The sequence below is a fragment of the Euphorbia lathyris genome, chromosome 2 (genome assembly GCF_963576675.1).
Source record: "Euphorbia lathyris chromosome 2, ddEupLath1.1, whole genome shotgun sequence".
Classification (NCBI taxonomy): Eukaryota; Viridiplantae; Streptophyta; class Magnoliopsida; order Malpighiales; family Euphorbiaceae; genus Euphorbia; species Euphorbia lathyris.
In genome coordinates, this window is record NC_088911.1 from 33,358,511 (window position 1) to 33,375,505 (window position 16,995).

At 40.4% G+C, this 16,995-nt stretch overlaps 1 protein-coding gene across 1 annotated transcript; it reads left to right on the top strand.

Moving 5' to 3' along the window:
- Window positions 1–13,578: 13,578 nt before the first annotated feature.
- Window positions 13,579–15,901, top strand: LOC136216817 (heparanase-like protein 1). The gene is made up of 7 exons (XM_066003369.1): window positions 13,579–13,843; window positions 13,924–14,116; window positions 14,224–14,378; window positions 14,463–14,886; window positions 14,973–15,098; window positions 15,194–15,293; window positions 15,372–15,901. Exons 1-7 carry the CDS (start codon window positions 13,579–13,581, stop codon window positions 15,714–15,716), a joined length of 1,608 nt encoding a protein of 535 aa, XP_065859441.1. The 3' UTR covers window positions 15,717–15,901.
- Window positions 15,902–16,995: the final 1,094 nt, after the last annotated feature.

Sequence of the window (16,995 nt, forward strand, 5' to 3'; positions counted from 1 at the left end):
TAGCATAATAACATACTGAGAACTGAATGTCCGGCCTACTAGCAGTTAAGTAAAGTAGAGAACCAATCATACCTCGGTACAGTCTGTTGTCTACTGACTTACCATTCTCATCAGCGCAGAGGACACTGTCAGTGCCCATTGGTGTAGATATTGACTTACAGTTTTCAAGTTCATACTTCTTCAATATCTCCTTGGCATACTTAGTTTGACTGATGAAGATGTCATTTTTCCCTTGTTTGATTTGAAGTCCAAGGAAGAAGTTGAGTTCTCCCATCATTGACATTTCAAACTCAGTCTGCATCTGCTTACTAAATTCCTTGCACATTGACTCGTTAGTGGCACCAAAAACAATGTCATCAACATATATTTGAGCCAGCAGGGTATCTTTACCCTTTCTCTTAATGAATAAGGTTGTATCAGCTTTACCTCTGACATAATTTCTAGTCAGCAGGAAACTGGTCAGCCTCTGATACCAAGCACGTGGTGCTTGCTTGAGGCCATACAGAGCCTTTTTGAGCTTATAAACGTGGTTTGGAAATTTAGGATCCTCAAACCCTGGAGGCTGATTAACATAAACTTCCTCGTTTATAACTCCATTAAGGAATGCACTTTTAACATCCATTTGAAACAGTTTAAAGTTCATATAGCTTGCATATGCACATAAAATTCTAATAGCCTCTAGCCTTGCCACTGGGGCAAAGGTCTCACCGTAGTCACTACCTTATTCCTGAATGTAGCCCTGAGCTACAAATCTTGCTTTGTTTCTGACCACGTTCCCTTGTTCATCCAGCTTGTTACGGAAGACCCATCTTGTTCCTATGGTCTTCTGACTTCTTGGTTTTGGCACTAGATCCCATACTTCATTTCGTCTGAACAGATCAAGTTCTTCTTGCATTGCATTCATCCAGAATTGATCATACTCAACTTCAGCGAAATTCTTTGGCTCCTGGATAGAGACGAACGCTACGTTGCTGAGGTATCTCCTGAGTTGATTCCTCATCATCAGGGTATTCTCAGCGGCATCAAGAATGGCACTCTCTGAGTGACCTCTTAGTATCCTAATCTCCTTTGGTAGATTGATGTCTTGCGCTGGTTGTGTTTCAACAATCTCTGCAGGTGTAGTTTGGTCAGTGAAAGTAATTTTAGTTTCACCTTTACCTTTGGTCAGCCCTTGAGAAAATGACTCAGCGGCAGTTTCTTGGTCAGCGGGTGATGGTGTTGAGTGTGGATCATGCTCGGTCAGCGGCTGGTATCTTCCTGCAGGGTTAGTTTCATCGAACTCAACATGTACTGACTCTTCTAAGACTTGAGTTCGTTTATTGAAAACTCTGTATGCTTTGCTGTTTGTTTAGTAGCCTAAAAAGATAGCCTCATCAGCTTTTGAGTCAAATTTATCTAGGCTGTTTTTAGTGTTCAAGATAAAGCATTTACAACCAAAGGCACGAAAGTATCCAATGTTGGGCTTTCGTCCTTTCCAAAGTTCATAGGGGGTTTTCTTTAATATAGGTCTAACTAGAGCCCTATTAAGAATGTAACACGCTGTGTTAACAGCTTCTCCCCAAAAGTACTTTGGAAGCCTATGCTCACTCAGCATTGTCCTGACTATTTCAACCAAGGTTCTGTTTTTCCTTTCAACAACCCCATTTTGTTGAGGCGTTCTAGGAGCAGAGAAATTATGGTCAATGTCGTTGGTTTCACAGAATTCAACAAACTTTTGGTTCTTGAATTCTCCACCATTATCACTTCGGATGTGAGATAACTTAAGGTCTTTATCATTTTCAAGTTTTCTTACTAAATTTGAGAACGTCTCAAAGGTTTCATCATTGCTACTCAGCAAGATGATCCAAGTGTACCGAGAAAAGTCATCTACAATGACCAAGGAAAATCTTCTTCCACCCAAGCTCAGCGGCTGGACTGGACCGAAGAGATCCAAGTGTAGTAACTCTAATGGACGCTTAGTTGAGACAATGTTTTTACTATGAAAAGATTGTTTGGTTTGTTTTCTAGCTTGGCAAGCGTGGCATAATTGATTTTTTTTCAAATTTAAGTTCTGGCAGACCCTCAACCAATTGCTTTCTTGCTAATTTGGCCAGGAGGTCCATGCTTACATGACCAAGTCTCCTGTGCCATAGCCAGGAATTTTCTTCCTTTGACACTAAGCATACAGTTTTTGAAAACTTCTTTTCCAAGTTCAGCATAAAGACATTATCAATACGAGGGGCAATTAAAATTAACTCATTTGTTTTACCCTCAAATATTTTACATCCAGTGTCATCAAATATAACTTTTCTCCCATTGTCACATAGCTGAGCTACGCTGAGTAAGTTATATTTGAGTCCACTGACTAGGGAGACTGACTCAATAGTAGGATTGCCACCAATAGTTCCTGACTCTACTATCTTACCCTTCTTGTTGTCTCCAAAACTTACACTTCCTCCTCGTTTACGCACAAACGTGATGAACTGAGTTTCATCACCAGTCATATGCCTCGAGCATGCGCTGTCAATGTACCACATCTTTGACTTCTCAGCACACCTCAAGCTTACCTGCAATATAGCTAGTTGCTTTTTGGGTCCTTGCTTGTTAGGTTCAACATGTAAAGCATCATATTTCATTTTATGACGACACACTTGGACAGTGTGTCCATTCTTTCCACAGAAGTCACAGCTGACCTTCTGTTTAGGATGTCTCACTGACTGGTCAGCACCCTAGTGCTGAGCGTGCCAGCACACCTTTATGGTGTGTCCTTTCTTCCCACAGAAGTCACACTGGACATTCTGCTGAGGTTCCATCTCTGCTGACTAGTACTTCGGTACTCAGTGTTCAGAGGATTGTTTCTTTTATTCGGAACCTTAAGTTGGTTTTGAATTGATGTGACGTCCTTTCTCAGTTTCTTAGAATCTGATTGGACCTTAGTGACAAACTTTTGCATGATTTCTACATTACTATGCAAAATCGAAGTGTCCTGGAGAATATATCGAAGGTCACTCAGTTTGACCTCCTCAACCTCGTCACATCGCCTGCTGAGTGCTCTAACCTTTTTATTACACTTTTTGACAAGTGTGTAGAGGTCACTTAGGGCATTAACCATTTCATTTCTGAGCAAGGGTAGTGACATTACCTCAGTTGAATGTTCCTCATCGTCCGATGCAATGGAGGGGTCAGCATGCTCAGAAACACATGGCTCAGCAAGTTCATCATCCATGAAACAAATCTTTGCTAACTCAGTGGCATCAGCTTCTGATGATGATGAATCATCACTATCACTCCAGGTTTCCACCATTACATTCTTTCCGTTCTTCCTTTCTTTCCTCAGTGAGGGACAGCTTGACTTGATATGGCCAGTTTGATGACATTCAAAGCATGTAATGGTCTTTGAGCTGTCCTTCTTGTACTTGCTGTCGCTAGAGTCAGCTTTGTACTTATCAAACTTCTTGTAAGGCTTCTTAGAATATTTGTCATTCTTTTTGAACAGCCTTTTCATCTTTCTAGTGAACATAGCCATTTCTTCATCGTCTGTTGAGCTCCCATCAGTGGAGTCAGCTTTCATGACAAGAGACTTTTGCTTCTTGTCTTCAGACTTTTCCTTCACCTCGAAATTCTTCATTGAGATCTCATGGGTCAGCAGTGAGCCAATGAGTTCATCATACTTGTAGGTGGTTAAGTCTTGAGCTTCCTCAACAACAGTTTTCTTTGCTTGCCAGCTTTTAGGAAGACTCCTAAGAATCTTATTGACTTGCTCTTCCTCAGTAAAGATCTTTCCAAGTCTCTTGAGCTCGTTGATGATGTTTGTGAACCTTGCGTTCATGTCAGAGATTCATTCATCATCATTCATTTTGAACAGCTCGTACAACCTCATGTGCTGGTTGACTTTGGATTCCTTCACCTTGTTGGTTCCTTCATAGGTAACCTCAAGCTTCTTCCAGATCTCCTGCGCTGACCCATAACCTGAAATCTTGTTGTATTCTACAGCATCTAACGCACAGTGAAGCATGTTTATAGCCGAAGCATGATTTTGTAGCTTCTTGAGATCATCCTCTGTCCATCTAGTCTCAGCTTTGACAACCGTTTGGCTATCAATAGTTTCAACAGGAACAAATGGGCATTGGACTATAAATAGCCATGCGCTCATGTTTGTTGCCTGGATGAAATTTTTCATTCTATTCTTCCAAAATGCATAGTTAGACCCGAAGAATAGAGGAGGCCGAGTTATAGACAGACCCTCAGGCAGAATCTGAGTTGTCAGATTTCCTGGGAGAAACCGAGTGTTGTTCTCAGCCATAGTGGGGATCAGCTCAAGGTAGTTAAACCTTGCACAGTGAGCTTTTAAGCTCTGATACCACTTGTTGGTCCCTTATAACGTGACAAGTTAGTTCCAAGGGGGGATAGGAACTATTTAAAATTTTGTCCATTAAGGCTGACTTCTTTTCTTATGAAAAGGTTTACACAGCGTCACTAAGTAGATTCAAGACACAAGCTTAGTCAACTTGTGACTAAGTCTGCTCCTTTACTTGAGTCAGGAAATAGCACTTAGAGTCTATTCCTGAACTCAGCTTCTTAGTAAACTTAACTCAGCGTGAGCTCTTTACTTAGTCAGTTTTCACAACAAGCAATATATATTAAAGGAGTTTAAGGGTTGGAAAGATATTACTCAGCAGACTTATCCTGGTTCGGCCTCTCCGCCTACGTCTAGTCCCCGGAACTCGTTCCGAGCTTTTTGAATTCTCTACTGAGCTCTTTAAAGGTAGAGCACGAAACCTTTTACAAATAGAAGCTGAGTATAACAAAAGTACCTTCCTTTATACCTCTACTCACTCCTATATCTATGCTGAGTACTATAACCGAGTACTCAACCTCTCCTTTCTATTCTTCTAGAAATGATAAAGTGTTTGTCCTAAACAACGATTGTTAAGACACTTTAGATGATTGGAAATCACTCTAGACTTTTACACAATAATATGGAAATTGGTGTAAGGTATTTGCTTTGCTTTTCTCACAGAATCTTCGAGTATGAATTTGGTCAGCGTTTTGACTGCTTGACGTTCTGTATCGATTGAAGCAAATGGATGGCCTTTATATAGTGACACTTGAGGCACCTGGTCATTTCGAATTTCGAAATAACCGTTGGAGGGAAACGGCTTCCTGTCGTTGTCACTCTGGGCGTGCTCAGCGTCGTTGGCCAATAGGATTCACGCATCTTCTGTCTTCATCCGTCTTTGACAGAATGTTTCGACATTTAAGGAAAAGTCCACGAGACAGCTTTCTGCGCCTTCTGAACTTTTCCAAAAGTAGAAATACTTTGTCTAGAAGTTGAACATTGCCTGCCGCTGTCCAGACTGCTTTGTCGTCTAACTCAGCAGCTTCTACTTGAAGCTTTTGCCACGAAGGCTTCTCGATCCTTCTCTTGCTGAGTCATCATTTTAGTTGATACGGCTTCGTTTTGAACTCTTGGGCCGAATGGTATTGATGTGTTGACTTGGGCTTGACTTCCACTTTATGGGCCTTTGGGCTTTTTAATCTCAATGTCTTATACACAATTCAACTCAACATTGAACAAACACATTAGTGTAATAAATAAAAGCATTTTAAATTTAATGTGTTAGAATATTTTTTTATCATTACTTAAATAATTTTGTCAAATCAAAATCATGTGGAAAGGTGTTTCAACAATGATAAGGGAAGAAGATGGCCAACAGTATCCGATTTATTACGTGAGCAAAGTATTAAAAGATGCTGAAACCCGATATTCCAAGCTGGATAAGATGGCGCTGGCCGTCGTCACCACGTCAATTCGCCTCAGGCCCTACTTTTAGGCTCATACAGTCATAGTTCGCACAAGCATACCCATGAGGAAAGTGTTGCAAAAGCCAGAAACCTCGGGGAGATTGATGGAATGGGAAATCCGCCTAGGGGAATTCGATGTTCGTTATGAAAGCCGATCAGCCCTGAAAAGTCAAGTCTTGGCAGACTTTGTGAATGAATTCACTGAAGAGGGAATGAATCTCCCCAAATCTAAAGTTGAGGAATGGACGATGTACACAGATGGGGCTTCTTCGGCAGAAGGTGCAAGTATTGGCATCGTGATCAAAGGTCCCCAATATATAAAGCTACACTACGCGGCAAAATTGGATTTCCTCGCAACCAACAATGCAGCGGAGTATGAGGCCTTAATATTGGGACTACGCCTGCTAAAGGAAATCACTCCCGAGCGGATCGTAATCTACAGCGATTCCAAATTAATGGTCAACCAGGTGATCAAAAATTTCGAGGTAAAAGATGACATTCTTGCCAAATATGTCGATGAGGTTAAGAAACTGCTAAATCACCTCGAAGCCAAGGACACCAAGTGGGAATTGATCCATGTGCCCCGAGGATCCAACACAGAGGCCGATCACCTAGCCAAAATGGCTTCAAGTAAGGAGCATTGGGCGGATCTGCAATGCCCGTTTGAGGTCAAGACAGCGCCGGCATTCGCCTCGGAGATGGTATCCTTACTCATGTCTATGGAGAGTGATTGGAGATCACCAATCCGCCAGTATCTAATAGATGGAACATTGCCTTTGGACAAGGAAGAAGCTCGACGGATCGTAAGAAAGGCGGCCTATTTCTCCGTGATAAATGATTGCCTATACAGAAAGTCTTTTAGCCACCCCTAGTTAAAATGCATCGTACCGGAAGAGGGACAACAAATCCTCAAAGAGTTGCACGAAGGCACATGTGGAGCCCATGAGGCATCTGCCTCCATTTTGAAGAAATCCAGGTTAGCAGGATTTTATTGGCCAACAACGGAACTTGATGCTCAAAAGTTAGTAGAGGCTTGCCATAATTGTCAGATTCATGCAAATGAATCACACACAGCTAAACACCTTCAAAGGCCCATCATCGAAGGTCGACCTTTTGCAGTCTGGGGAATTGACATCGTTGGACTATTTCCTCCTACCCGAAGACAGAGGAAGTATGTGGTAGTGGCTGTGGATCATTTCACCAAATGGGTAGAGGCTGAGACTGTCTCCTCTATCAATGCTAAACGAATGGTGGAGTTCATTAAGGATAACATCGTAGGAAGGTATGGAGTTTCCCACACGATTATCACTGACAATGGAACGCAATTCAACTGTGAAGAGTTCAAAAGTTTCTGTGAAAAATTGGGCATTCAGAATAGATTCGCCTCAGTTTATTATCCTCAATCTAACGGTATGACCGAAGTTACAAATCGGATGATCGTTAAAGGAATAAAGAAGAGGTTGGGGGAGCATGACAAGAAGTGGGCGGATCAGTTAATGAGCGTCCTATGGGCGTATCGCACTACTCCCAAAACAGCCACGGGCGAGACGCCATTCGCCCTTTCTCACAGTGTGGAAGCTGTAATCCCAGTTGAAATACAGGTCCCAAGTGACAGAGTTGCATTCTATTGCAAGGATGAAAACAGCCAAAGATTGAAAGAAAGTCTTGATCAAGTGGAGGGAAAGCGAGAAAAGGCATATGTACGCATGGCAGCTTACAAGCATCGGATCGCAGCTTATCATGATAAAAATGTCAAGCTTGTAAACTTGAATGTGGGAGACCTCGTGCTCCGCAAAGCGGACAAAATCCAATCTAAGGAAGGGAAAGGAAAGCTGGGACTCACCTGGACAAGTCCATACAAAACAATCAACAAGATTGGATTCGCCACATTTAAAATTCAAGACATGGAGGGAAATACGCTGCCGCGTACATGGAATCTCCAAAACCTCCGCAAATATTTCGCCAGAAAATAGAATGTAATCAAGGTCTTGAGTACTCTTTTTCCTTTAGTAAGCTTTTTTCCCATGAGGTTTTTCTCATTAAAGGTTTTAATGAGGCTCACATATAAGACCCGCTTGCTGTAATAAGGCATATCGCCATTCAATAAAAAGCAATTCTTGTCTTGTCAAATTCTTTTTTAAGTATTTTCTTGTAGCAATATAAATATTCCAGCCTAAAAAAGAAGGGGGGCACCAACGCTTCCCACACAAAAAAAGTAATGCTATCACGACATAGCTACTTTTTCTCCTCAAAGATAGGAGAACAATCTTCTGGGCAGATCAATCCTTAAATGATCACCATTAGAGATAGAGTTAAAACATTTCTCGGACGCGAGATCTTTACACTCTCTTACACCCTTTCCAAAGAAGGGTTCAAAGTCCTAAGGGCGGATCGATTCACCTCAAAGATAGGAAGCAAATCGATCACCCAAGGCAGCTTAACTTCCTCTAAGGGAATAAAAGCTTCAAACCTTCACAAAGGTTCACACCATGAGGTATGGCTAGCCACCTACTTCAAATTAATCCTAAAGCCTATAAATTTACTTGCTGAAATAATATAAGGCATAAAGTAAAGTAAATGGTTATCATAAGGATTAAAAATTGTACTTAGTTTTACAATGAAAACTAAACAACATCTATAGGAGCATCCTCCTTAGCATCCTTCACACCAGATGCGCCCTCCAGTGGGGTTTCCTTCTCTACCGAAATAATTTCTCCTTGAGGAATGGTACCATCGGTTATCAGCTCCTCATTCTGATCACCCGCCTTCGGAGGCACTTTATCGGGGTCCTCTGGATCAAGGTCGACAAGGGGCTTGCTTTCTTTGGCGGATCCGTTCATCACCTTGCGAATGTGATCACGGATGTAGTCCTTGACTTCTGGAATTTTACGATACTTAAGGATGACATCCACGTCAGGAACCACGAACTCAGGATCTGTAAAATCAATCTCGGGATGCGCCAGTTGAACATACGCCATGATCCACTCGCCATAATAGTAAGCTCGCTCCCCTGCCAAGATCTCCGTTTCCTCTAAGGCAGCTTCATGTTCTTTAGCATCCGCATCAATTTGCGCCTTCAACTTAAGGATCTCAGCATCCTTTAGGGCAATAGCGGACGCAGCGTTAGCATTGGCGATGGCGACCTCCTTCTCCAACCTTTCTATAGTTGCCTTATCCGCCACTCCTTGAAGGAGATCCGCTTCCATAGCATGCATACGGGTGTATACCTATCAAAGCAAAAGCCCATTCAAGCGAAAGAACAACAGCAAAACTCTCCCCAAAGGAGATCATTCTTTCATCCAAAAATGCAAAAGGATAGAAAGAACTTACCGTGAGAAGCTCCGTTTTTCCCATCTGAACATAGGCTGATCCCGGGATCTGGTTTTGACTCTTCCGCACCTCGCCTAATTGACCAAGAGCTTCGTCTATGTTATTGATGACGGATTCATTCCTCAAAGATCCCTCGTCACCATATTTGGCGGACTAGTAACCGCCTAGATCAGGCTTCACCATCTGCACAAAGATTGGAAGGTCAAAACTTAGATTCACAATGCGGAAAAAAGAAACATCAAAGCAGCTTACCTGTTCTTTCTCCACAGTGGGCATCACGGCTCTCATGGCATCCGCCATAAACTTTCATCCACCGGAAGTTGTAGGCTTCTTCTTCTTCTGCAGAGGAAGATCAGCCATTGTATCAGCGGGACGCTTTCCTGCACCCTTCTGGGGATCCACTGCCTGCCCCTTCTTTCGAGCCTCATCCTCCTTCAGTTTCTTGCGTATCTCTACAAGAGCGTGACTGGCCTTAGACAAACCCCTGACAAAAGAACCATAAAATAATCAAGGTTCAAAGAAAAACAAAGTTACCTTCATCAAGTTGTGTAAACTTCACATAAGTGATCTCGTCCCCTTCCTGGCGGATCAAGGGGATATCATTCATCATGAAGTCCAAGGCGTCGGCGTATGTCCAAGCCTCCGCCTTGACACTTTTCATGATATTCGCCACTTCCTCGTCACTGTCTGTCAATATACGCATGTCTTCAGCCATATGCAAAGGTCTGGCACTCCAAACCGACGGAAAGCCTAGAGACTCGCCCTCCCTTATCTTTACATAGAAGAATTTTTCATCCCAAAGATGAACATTGGACATCTTGCCACTAAACGGCGAATAGGTTCCAAACTTAGCAAAGGTGTAAAAGGACTCGGCTTTTCGTTTCGTCGGTTTGTGAAGAGTTCGGAAGACTCGAGGGTTACAAACTACTCCTAAATTGGAAGCTAAATAACAATCCAGAGCTACATCTAACCAGCCATTTGGATGCAGCTGGCTGACAGTGATGTCAAAGTAAGCTAAGATGTCCGCCATCATCTTAGGAAGAGGAACCCGGAACCCTCTTTCTACGTGACAACTGTATACAGATAAATAACCCGTTGGCGGACAGACGGGTCGCTGATGAGCTTCCACCAACATAGTCTCGTATTCTTTTATCCAAGGGAAGCGATCCGCCAGATTCGCTAGATCCGCGGTGCTCATACGAGAGGAAGTGGACTCCACACGAGACGCCTTTTTCCTAAGCGGGGCTAAAGAAGATGCCTCCATTCCCGAAAACCACCTAGAATCTATTGCCGGAGCAAGATGAGCAACGATGATGGGGAGGTTCCGAATCCTACCTGAACGAGTTCGACCGCTATTATACGCCGAGTTACGCAACTCAGCTAAATCGCAACTAACAGTACCTTCGGAAGAATTAGAATTCTCCAAAGAGGAAGAAGTCCAACTAACTACGGTTTCGGAAGAAGTGGTCAAATTAAAAAGCTCAAAAGTAGACCCAGAAGATGAAGAAGAACTCCTAAACATTCAGCAATCAAAGCAAAAATTCACTTACATGAGAGTTAAAAGCTTTGAAAGATTCCGAACTCTGGAAGAACTCTGGGCAAAAGAACTCGACGAAAATGGGAGAAGAATGCAAATGCAATAGAAAGAGAAAGAGAGGAAGGAAGAAGACGATTTCTCTCCCCTCGAGCGGCGCGCCCATGACACATGTTGCCCGTCGATTGGGACCATCAATGCAAGTCATCATGATGGCGCGCGAAGAAGCTCAAAAGCCCTAAAGGACTTTAAAGGAACTTTAGGGGGGGCTTCTGATAACATTGGGATATTATCCAAAGGATCAAATGAGATATTCGCCTAGAACCGCCGCGTATTGATCACCTGATATCGGAATGTTACGGCGTATCAAGCAAGGAGATCCGATAGGCGGATCACCAAGAATTCGCCACAAGAGATCCGCGGTCAAACCTATGTGGCGATCCGCCATAACCTCTCAATCAGCCAGCGGAACAGCTGAGCCGATCCCGCAATAAAGATCATTAATAAAGCTATTAATAAGCTAACGGGCATACTTAAAGGAAACCAGTAACCGCCATTAATGAAGCATTAATGGAGACTTTCTAGTTACCAAAGGTTACAACTTCATGACTATATATAGCTTGCATCTCAAGCTATCAAGGTACACATTCACACAATCCTAGAAACCTTACTTTGTCAATTCAGTTTACTCTTTCATACCTTATACTGACTTTGGCATCAGAGCTTCCCCCCGTCGAACCCAACGACGCCCCCACAGGGACGGAAGCTAATCGGAAATTCTCCACAAGTCATCAATAAGCCTCTTATCCCTCAAATCCTATACCCAAGAGGGGGTGGTATAAGGAGATGAGATAAGCTCCTGCAATTTTAATAGGATGGAAAAGTCCATCTTATCCCTCAAATTAATGTTATGCAGTTTAAATAAGGTTAAAATAGTAAAATGTACTATTTTATCCCCATCCTTATCCCACATACCAAACATTGAATAATAATTCTTAACTATCATATTTTTATCCTTATCTCAATCATTTATCTTTATCCTTATCCCAACCTTTATCCTTGTCCCTATCCCAATAGAATACCAAAATAGACCTAAGGTTTTTAGGAAAGTACTAATTTAGCCTCTACGTTCAAAATAGCACCAATATAGGCTTAACGTTTACAACATAACATCAATTTAGGCTTAACGTTTACAACATAGCATCAATTTAGGAATTACTAACAGAACGTGACACGTCATCCATTAAGTATGTCAACTCAGCGTCACGTCACATAAGGTACCAAAATAGGCATAAGATTTGTAGAAAGTATCAATTTAAGCCTCACGTACAAAATAGCACAAATATAGGTTTAACGTTTACAAAATAATATGAATTTAAGCTTAACGTTTACAAAACGTCACAATTAAGCATATTAGATTTTTTCCCAATTAACTTTATATGTTATTTTTTTATTTAGTTCTATTTTCTTATTTATTATAATACAATTAATTATTATTCTTGTCCATTAAAATCTTATATTTGTTTTTTCATCAATGATTCCATGACTCCTAAATTCCATGGGCTCATGTAATAAATGCAAACTAAAAGTAATCAAATATTCACAAAATTAACACTAGTTGAAATGATATTGATATGACCATATTGGCACACAAAGTATCAATTGTCAACTCACAACTTATCCAAAATATATCCAAAATGTTACCATACAGCCATATAAAATCCAAAGTGCCTAATATCAGTTCCTTAATTTGTACCATGCTAGAAAAATAAAATTATCTTTTTGACACAGCTTAAATTGGATATATTTTGTAAACATGAAACTTAAATTCGTATTATTTATAAATGTTAAGCCTATATTGGTGCTATTTTGTACGTGGGCCTAAATTGATACTTTCTATAAAACTTAGACCTATTTTGATATCTTATATGACGTGACACTGAGTTGGCAGTCTTAACGGATGACGTGACACGTGCTGTTAGTAATTCCTAAATTGATTCTATGTTGTAAACGTTAAACCTAAATTGATGTTATATTGTAAACATTAAATCTATATTGGTGCTATTTTGAACGTTGAACCTAAATTGATATTTTCTTAAAAATCTTAAACCTATTTTAATATCTTATCCCATTCATAAAACCTAGTTATCAAAACATATTAAAAACTAATTCTTGTAAATAATTTTTTAAATCTGAATTTTTATTTAAACTTTCAAAAAAAAAAAAAAACCCACTCCCGCCAGGCCCAAAAATTAAATAATTAAAAACCCAGCCAAAATAGTTTTTCCGAGCTCCCTCCCCCCACACTCTGCCTCCACAAGTTTTGGGCAACTCCATTTTCCTTCTTTTCGCATTCAAAGAAGCTGGTCATGCTTTCAATAAACCCAATTGAACCTCCTATCTCCTCTGTTTCTGCGAATTCTCTGTCTGTTTCAATTCAATGCTGGAGCCTAACTCTTCGAGACCTTCATCCATCGCACCCTTACCGGCAACAAACGTCCCCGGAAGAAACCCGAAAAACGGCAAAGAAAACCCTAGTTGCACTCTAGGGCACAACAGGTAGAGAATAACTTAGATTTGATACTACACAAGTTCTCAGTAAACAAAAAATATTGTTATTAGAATATTTTCTATTTACTAGTGAAACATATATACTAGATATTTACTGGATTAACTTTGATTTGAACATGGATTGTACTTACTACTAAATATCGACGACATGGAGGTAAGATATTCTTAATTAGTTTAGATTTAGTCAAGTATACATCCTAGTAGTAGTAGTAAAACAGAAGATATAATTACAGTAGATTTAGGATTGTTGCATCCTAGTTGAGTTAGGGATAGATTAGAATCAACCCGCGCTGTATATATAGAGGAGTATCTATCTGATCAATGTAAAATCGAATAGAAATCAAATCAGATTCATAGCGATGGCGAATCAGCTGAGGTTACAAGAGAGCTTTGTTTTGATGGTTTTAATATTGTGTTCTTATTGTGTATATAAAACAGGTGCAGAAGATGCGATAGTTACAGTAAGAGGACTGACTTCAATCTCAAACACAGATGACAATTTCATATGTGCTACTTTGGATTGGTGGCCACCTACCAAGTGTGATTACGGACAGTGTCCATGGGGTCTTTCTGGCATTCTTAATTTGGATTTGCAAAACAAGATCTTGGCCAGTGCTATAAAGGGTATGTACATAGTAAGAGTTATTGGAATTTAATTAGATGGAAGTTCTATAATTTACTTAACAAGTTGTTGGGTTTTGCAGCATTTAATCCATTGAGACTGAGAATTGGAGGGTCGTTGCAAGATCAAGTGGTGTATAAAGTAGGGAATAATACCATCAAGAAATTCCCTCAATTTAAAAGAAGAGATACAAATGGCTTTTTGTTTGGGTTTACCAGAGGAACTCTTACTATGGATAGATGGGATCAACTTAATCAATTCTTTAACCAAACAGGGTATGTATGCATGCATATGTTTGTCAGACGGAGCTATTCTTTTTTTAATACGAAATTTCAATAGTAATAATAATAATACTTTGTTGTTTATGGCATATGGAATGCAGAGCTAAAATTACTTTCAGCTTGAATGCTCTGTACGGGAAGAGAAAGTCGAAAGATGATTCAATGTTGTGGGTAGGCAGATGGAACCCAAGTAATGCTCGTGACCTCATGCGATATACTATTTCGAAGGGATATAACATTGATTCCTATGAACTAGGTAATTTATTAACTTTTCTGCATATATAGAGTTAATTTCAGTTACACATGCATGTATATTAATGTGAATACTGTAATACTATAGGGAATGAGTTATGTGGAACTGGAGTATCCGCAAAAATAGAGGCGATTGATTATGCTAAAGACATAATGGAACTAAAGAAATTGGTCTCAGATTTGTATGGAAATTCGAATTCAACACCAGGAGTATTGGGTCCGGCTGGGTTTTACAACAAAATATGGTTCGATGCTTTCCTTGAGGCCACTGGACCAAATGTTCTTTCTGGGGTCACCCACCATATTTACAATCTTGGGGCAGGTAGGGATAAGAACCTGATAAAGAAGATTCAGGACCCATATATACTGGATCAAGTAGCACAAACATTCAAAGATGTGTCAGACAGTGTAACTAAGTTTGCAGCCTGGGCTTCTCCTTGGGTTGGGGAATCTGGTGGTGCTTATAACAGTGGTGGCAAAGATGTTTCTCATACCTTCGCTGATGGTTTTTGGTATTTCTTTTTCCTTCTTCTTAATTAAACAAGCTATTTGGAAAAATTAATGATTTTTACATCAATTTTGATGGGTTAAAATATAGGTACTTGGACCAATTGGGGATGACAGCAGCATTCAACCATAAGGTTTATTGCAGACAAACTCTTATTGGTGGAAACTATGGCCTCCTTAATACCACTACATTCCTACCTAATCCTGACTATTACAGGTAAAATCTAATACTAATCCATGTTTAATTTTACGTAGTAAATAAGTATTGATTAATTGATAAAATTGGGCGTATCTATGTAATGAATGTAACAGTGCACTTTTATGGCATCGGGTAATGGGGAAAGAGGTGTTAGCAACTACTCACAATACTTCTCCCTATCTAAGAGCATATTCCCATTGCTCTAAGAACAAGGTCTGTCTGTCTAATTCATTAAATTACATTGCATTGTATATATGGCTTTCTGATAATGCTAAATTTATTTGAATGCAGCCTGGAATTGCAGTGCTTCTAATAAACATGTCCAACCAGACCAGCTTCACTGTAACAGTAGCAGAGGATGATAATCCAAACACAGGCAGCTTCAGTTTTGGGTACAGCACTGCCGGGACCAAACCAAGGGAAGAGTACCATTTGACACCATTGGGAGGGAATATTCAGAGCGATGTGATGCTACTCAACGGCAGAATATTGAAACTTACCGAATCACTTGAGATTCCGACAATGAATCCACAGCTCGTTGATCCATGGTCGCCCATTTCTGTTGCTCCTTATTCCGTTGTATATGCGGTCATCCCTGATTTTAAGGCTCCTACCTGTGGTCTCGACAACATCTGATTTCAATTCATTAATAATTAGGCTTAGCTTCACTGCTTTTTAATTTGTACTCTAGCTATAGGTTTCATTTCAACTTCATTAGTTAATTGAGGGGTAGATAGATTTCATTTCAGGATCAACTAATTGATCTTATGTAAACTTACACCAATAAAAATTCCTTAATTATCAGAGTTTATTTTCTTCAATTTTGCGTGATTTGTCTGATATAAAAAATTGTTAGTTTGCGAAAACTATTCTCTGCATAAATGGTGCATGCAAATCCATATTTATATTGGCAATAACGATCTCTGTGGATGGCTGTTCGGGTTAGGTGTGAGTGAGGTCCAAGATAGCACGAGTTGTAGAACGAATGAGGCTAGTTCAAGTAAAGAAGAGGGAAGATATATATGTTGAAGTAATTCGGTGTTCAAGAGAGAGAGAGAGGCCGAATTACGTAGATAGAGAGAGAGAGATAATGAACGAATAATAATTCCCTTAATTAGGGTTCGTATTGATCACAGGTATATATATGACAGACATATGAATCTATTCTAATTAGGTTTTCTGAACCCTAATTAGTTGTATAGTTTAGATACAACTCTAAGACTTAATCCTAGATATGATGGAATCTTATCTCTGCACACTAAATAGACTTGTGTATAGACTACAATTCTATTTAGAGTGAGGATAATTATCTGTAGAGATAATACTGATATTATCTCTAACACCTCCCTTCAAGCCGATGCCGCGGAGAAACCAACAGTCGAGAGCGTAACTGCGTGAAGCGAAGACTGGGTAGCGGCTTGGTTAAAATGTCTGCTACTTGATCATCAGTGGGAATGAATCTGACATTGAGAAAACCATTTGTGACTTGTTCACGGACAAAGTGATAATCCAGCTCAATGTGTTTTGTTCGAGCATGAAACACAGGATTTGAAGTGAGATAAATCACACCTACATTGTCACACCATAATTGTACGGGGGGTGGTATGTGAAATCCCAAATCTTTCAACAATGATTTGAGCCAGAGTAATTCCGCTGCTGCATTTGCAACTGCTTTGTACTCACTTTTCGTGGACGATCTTGCAATGGTGGGTTGTTTTCGCGTTTGCCAGGAAACAATGCTATTCCCGATGTAGACACAGAAAGCTCCAGTTGATCGTCTGTCATCCGGGCATCCCCCCAAATCACTGTCCGAGTAGCAATGCATATACGAAATGTGTTTTGGGGACATAAGGATGCCAAACTCGAGAGTTCCTTTAAGATACCGAAGCACCCTCTTTACACTCTTCCAGTGTTC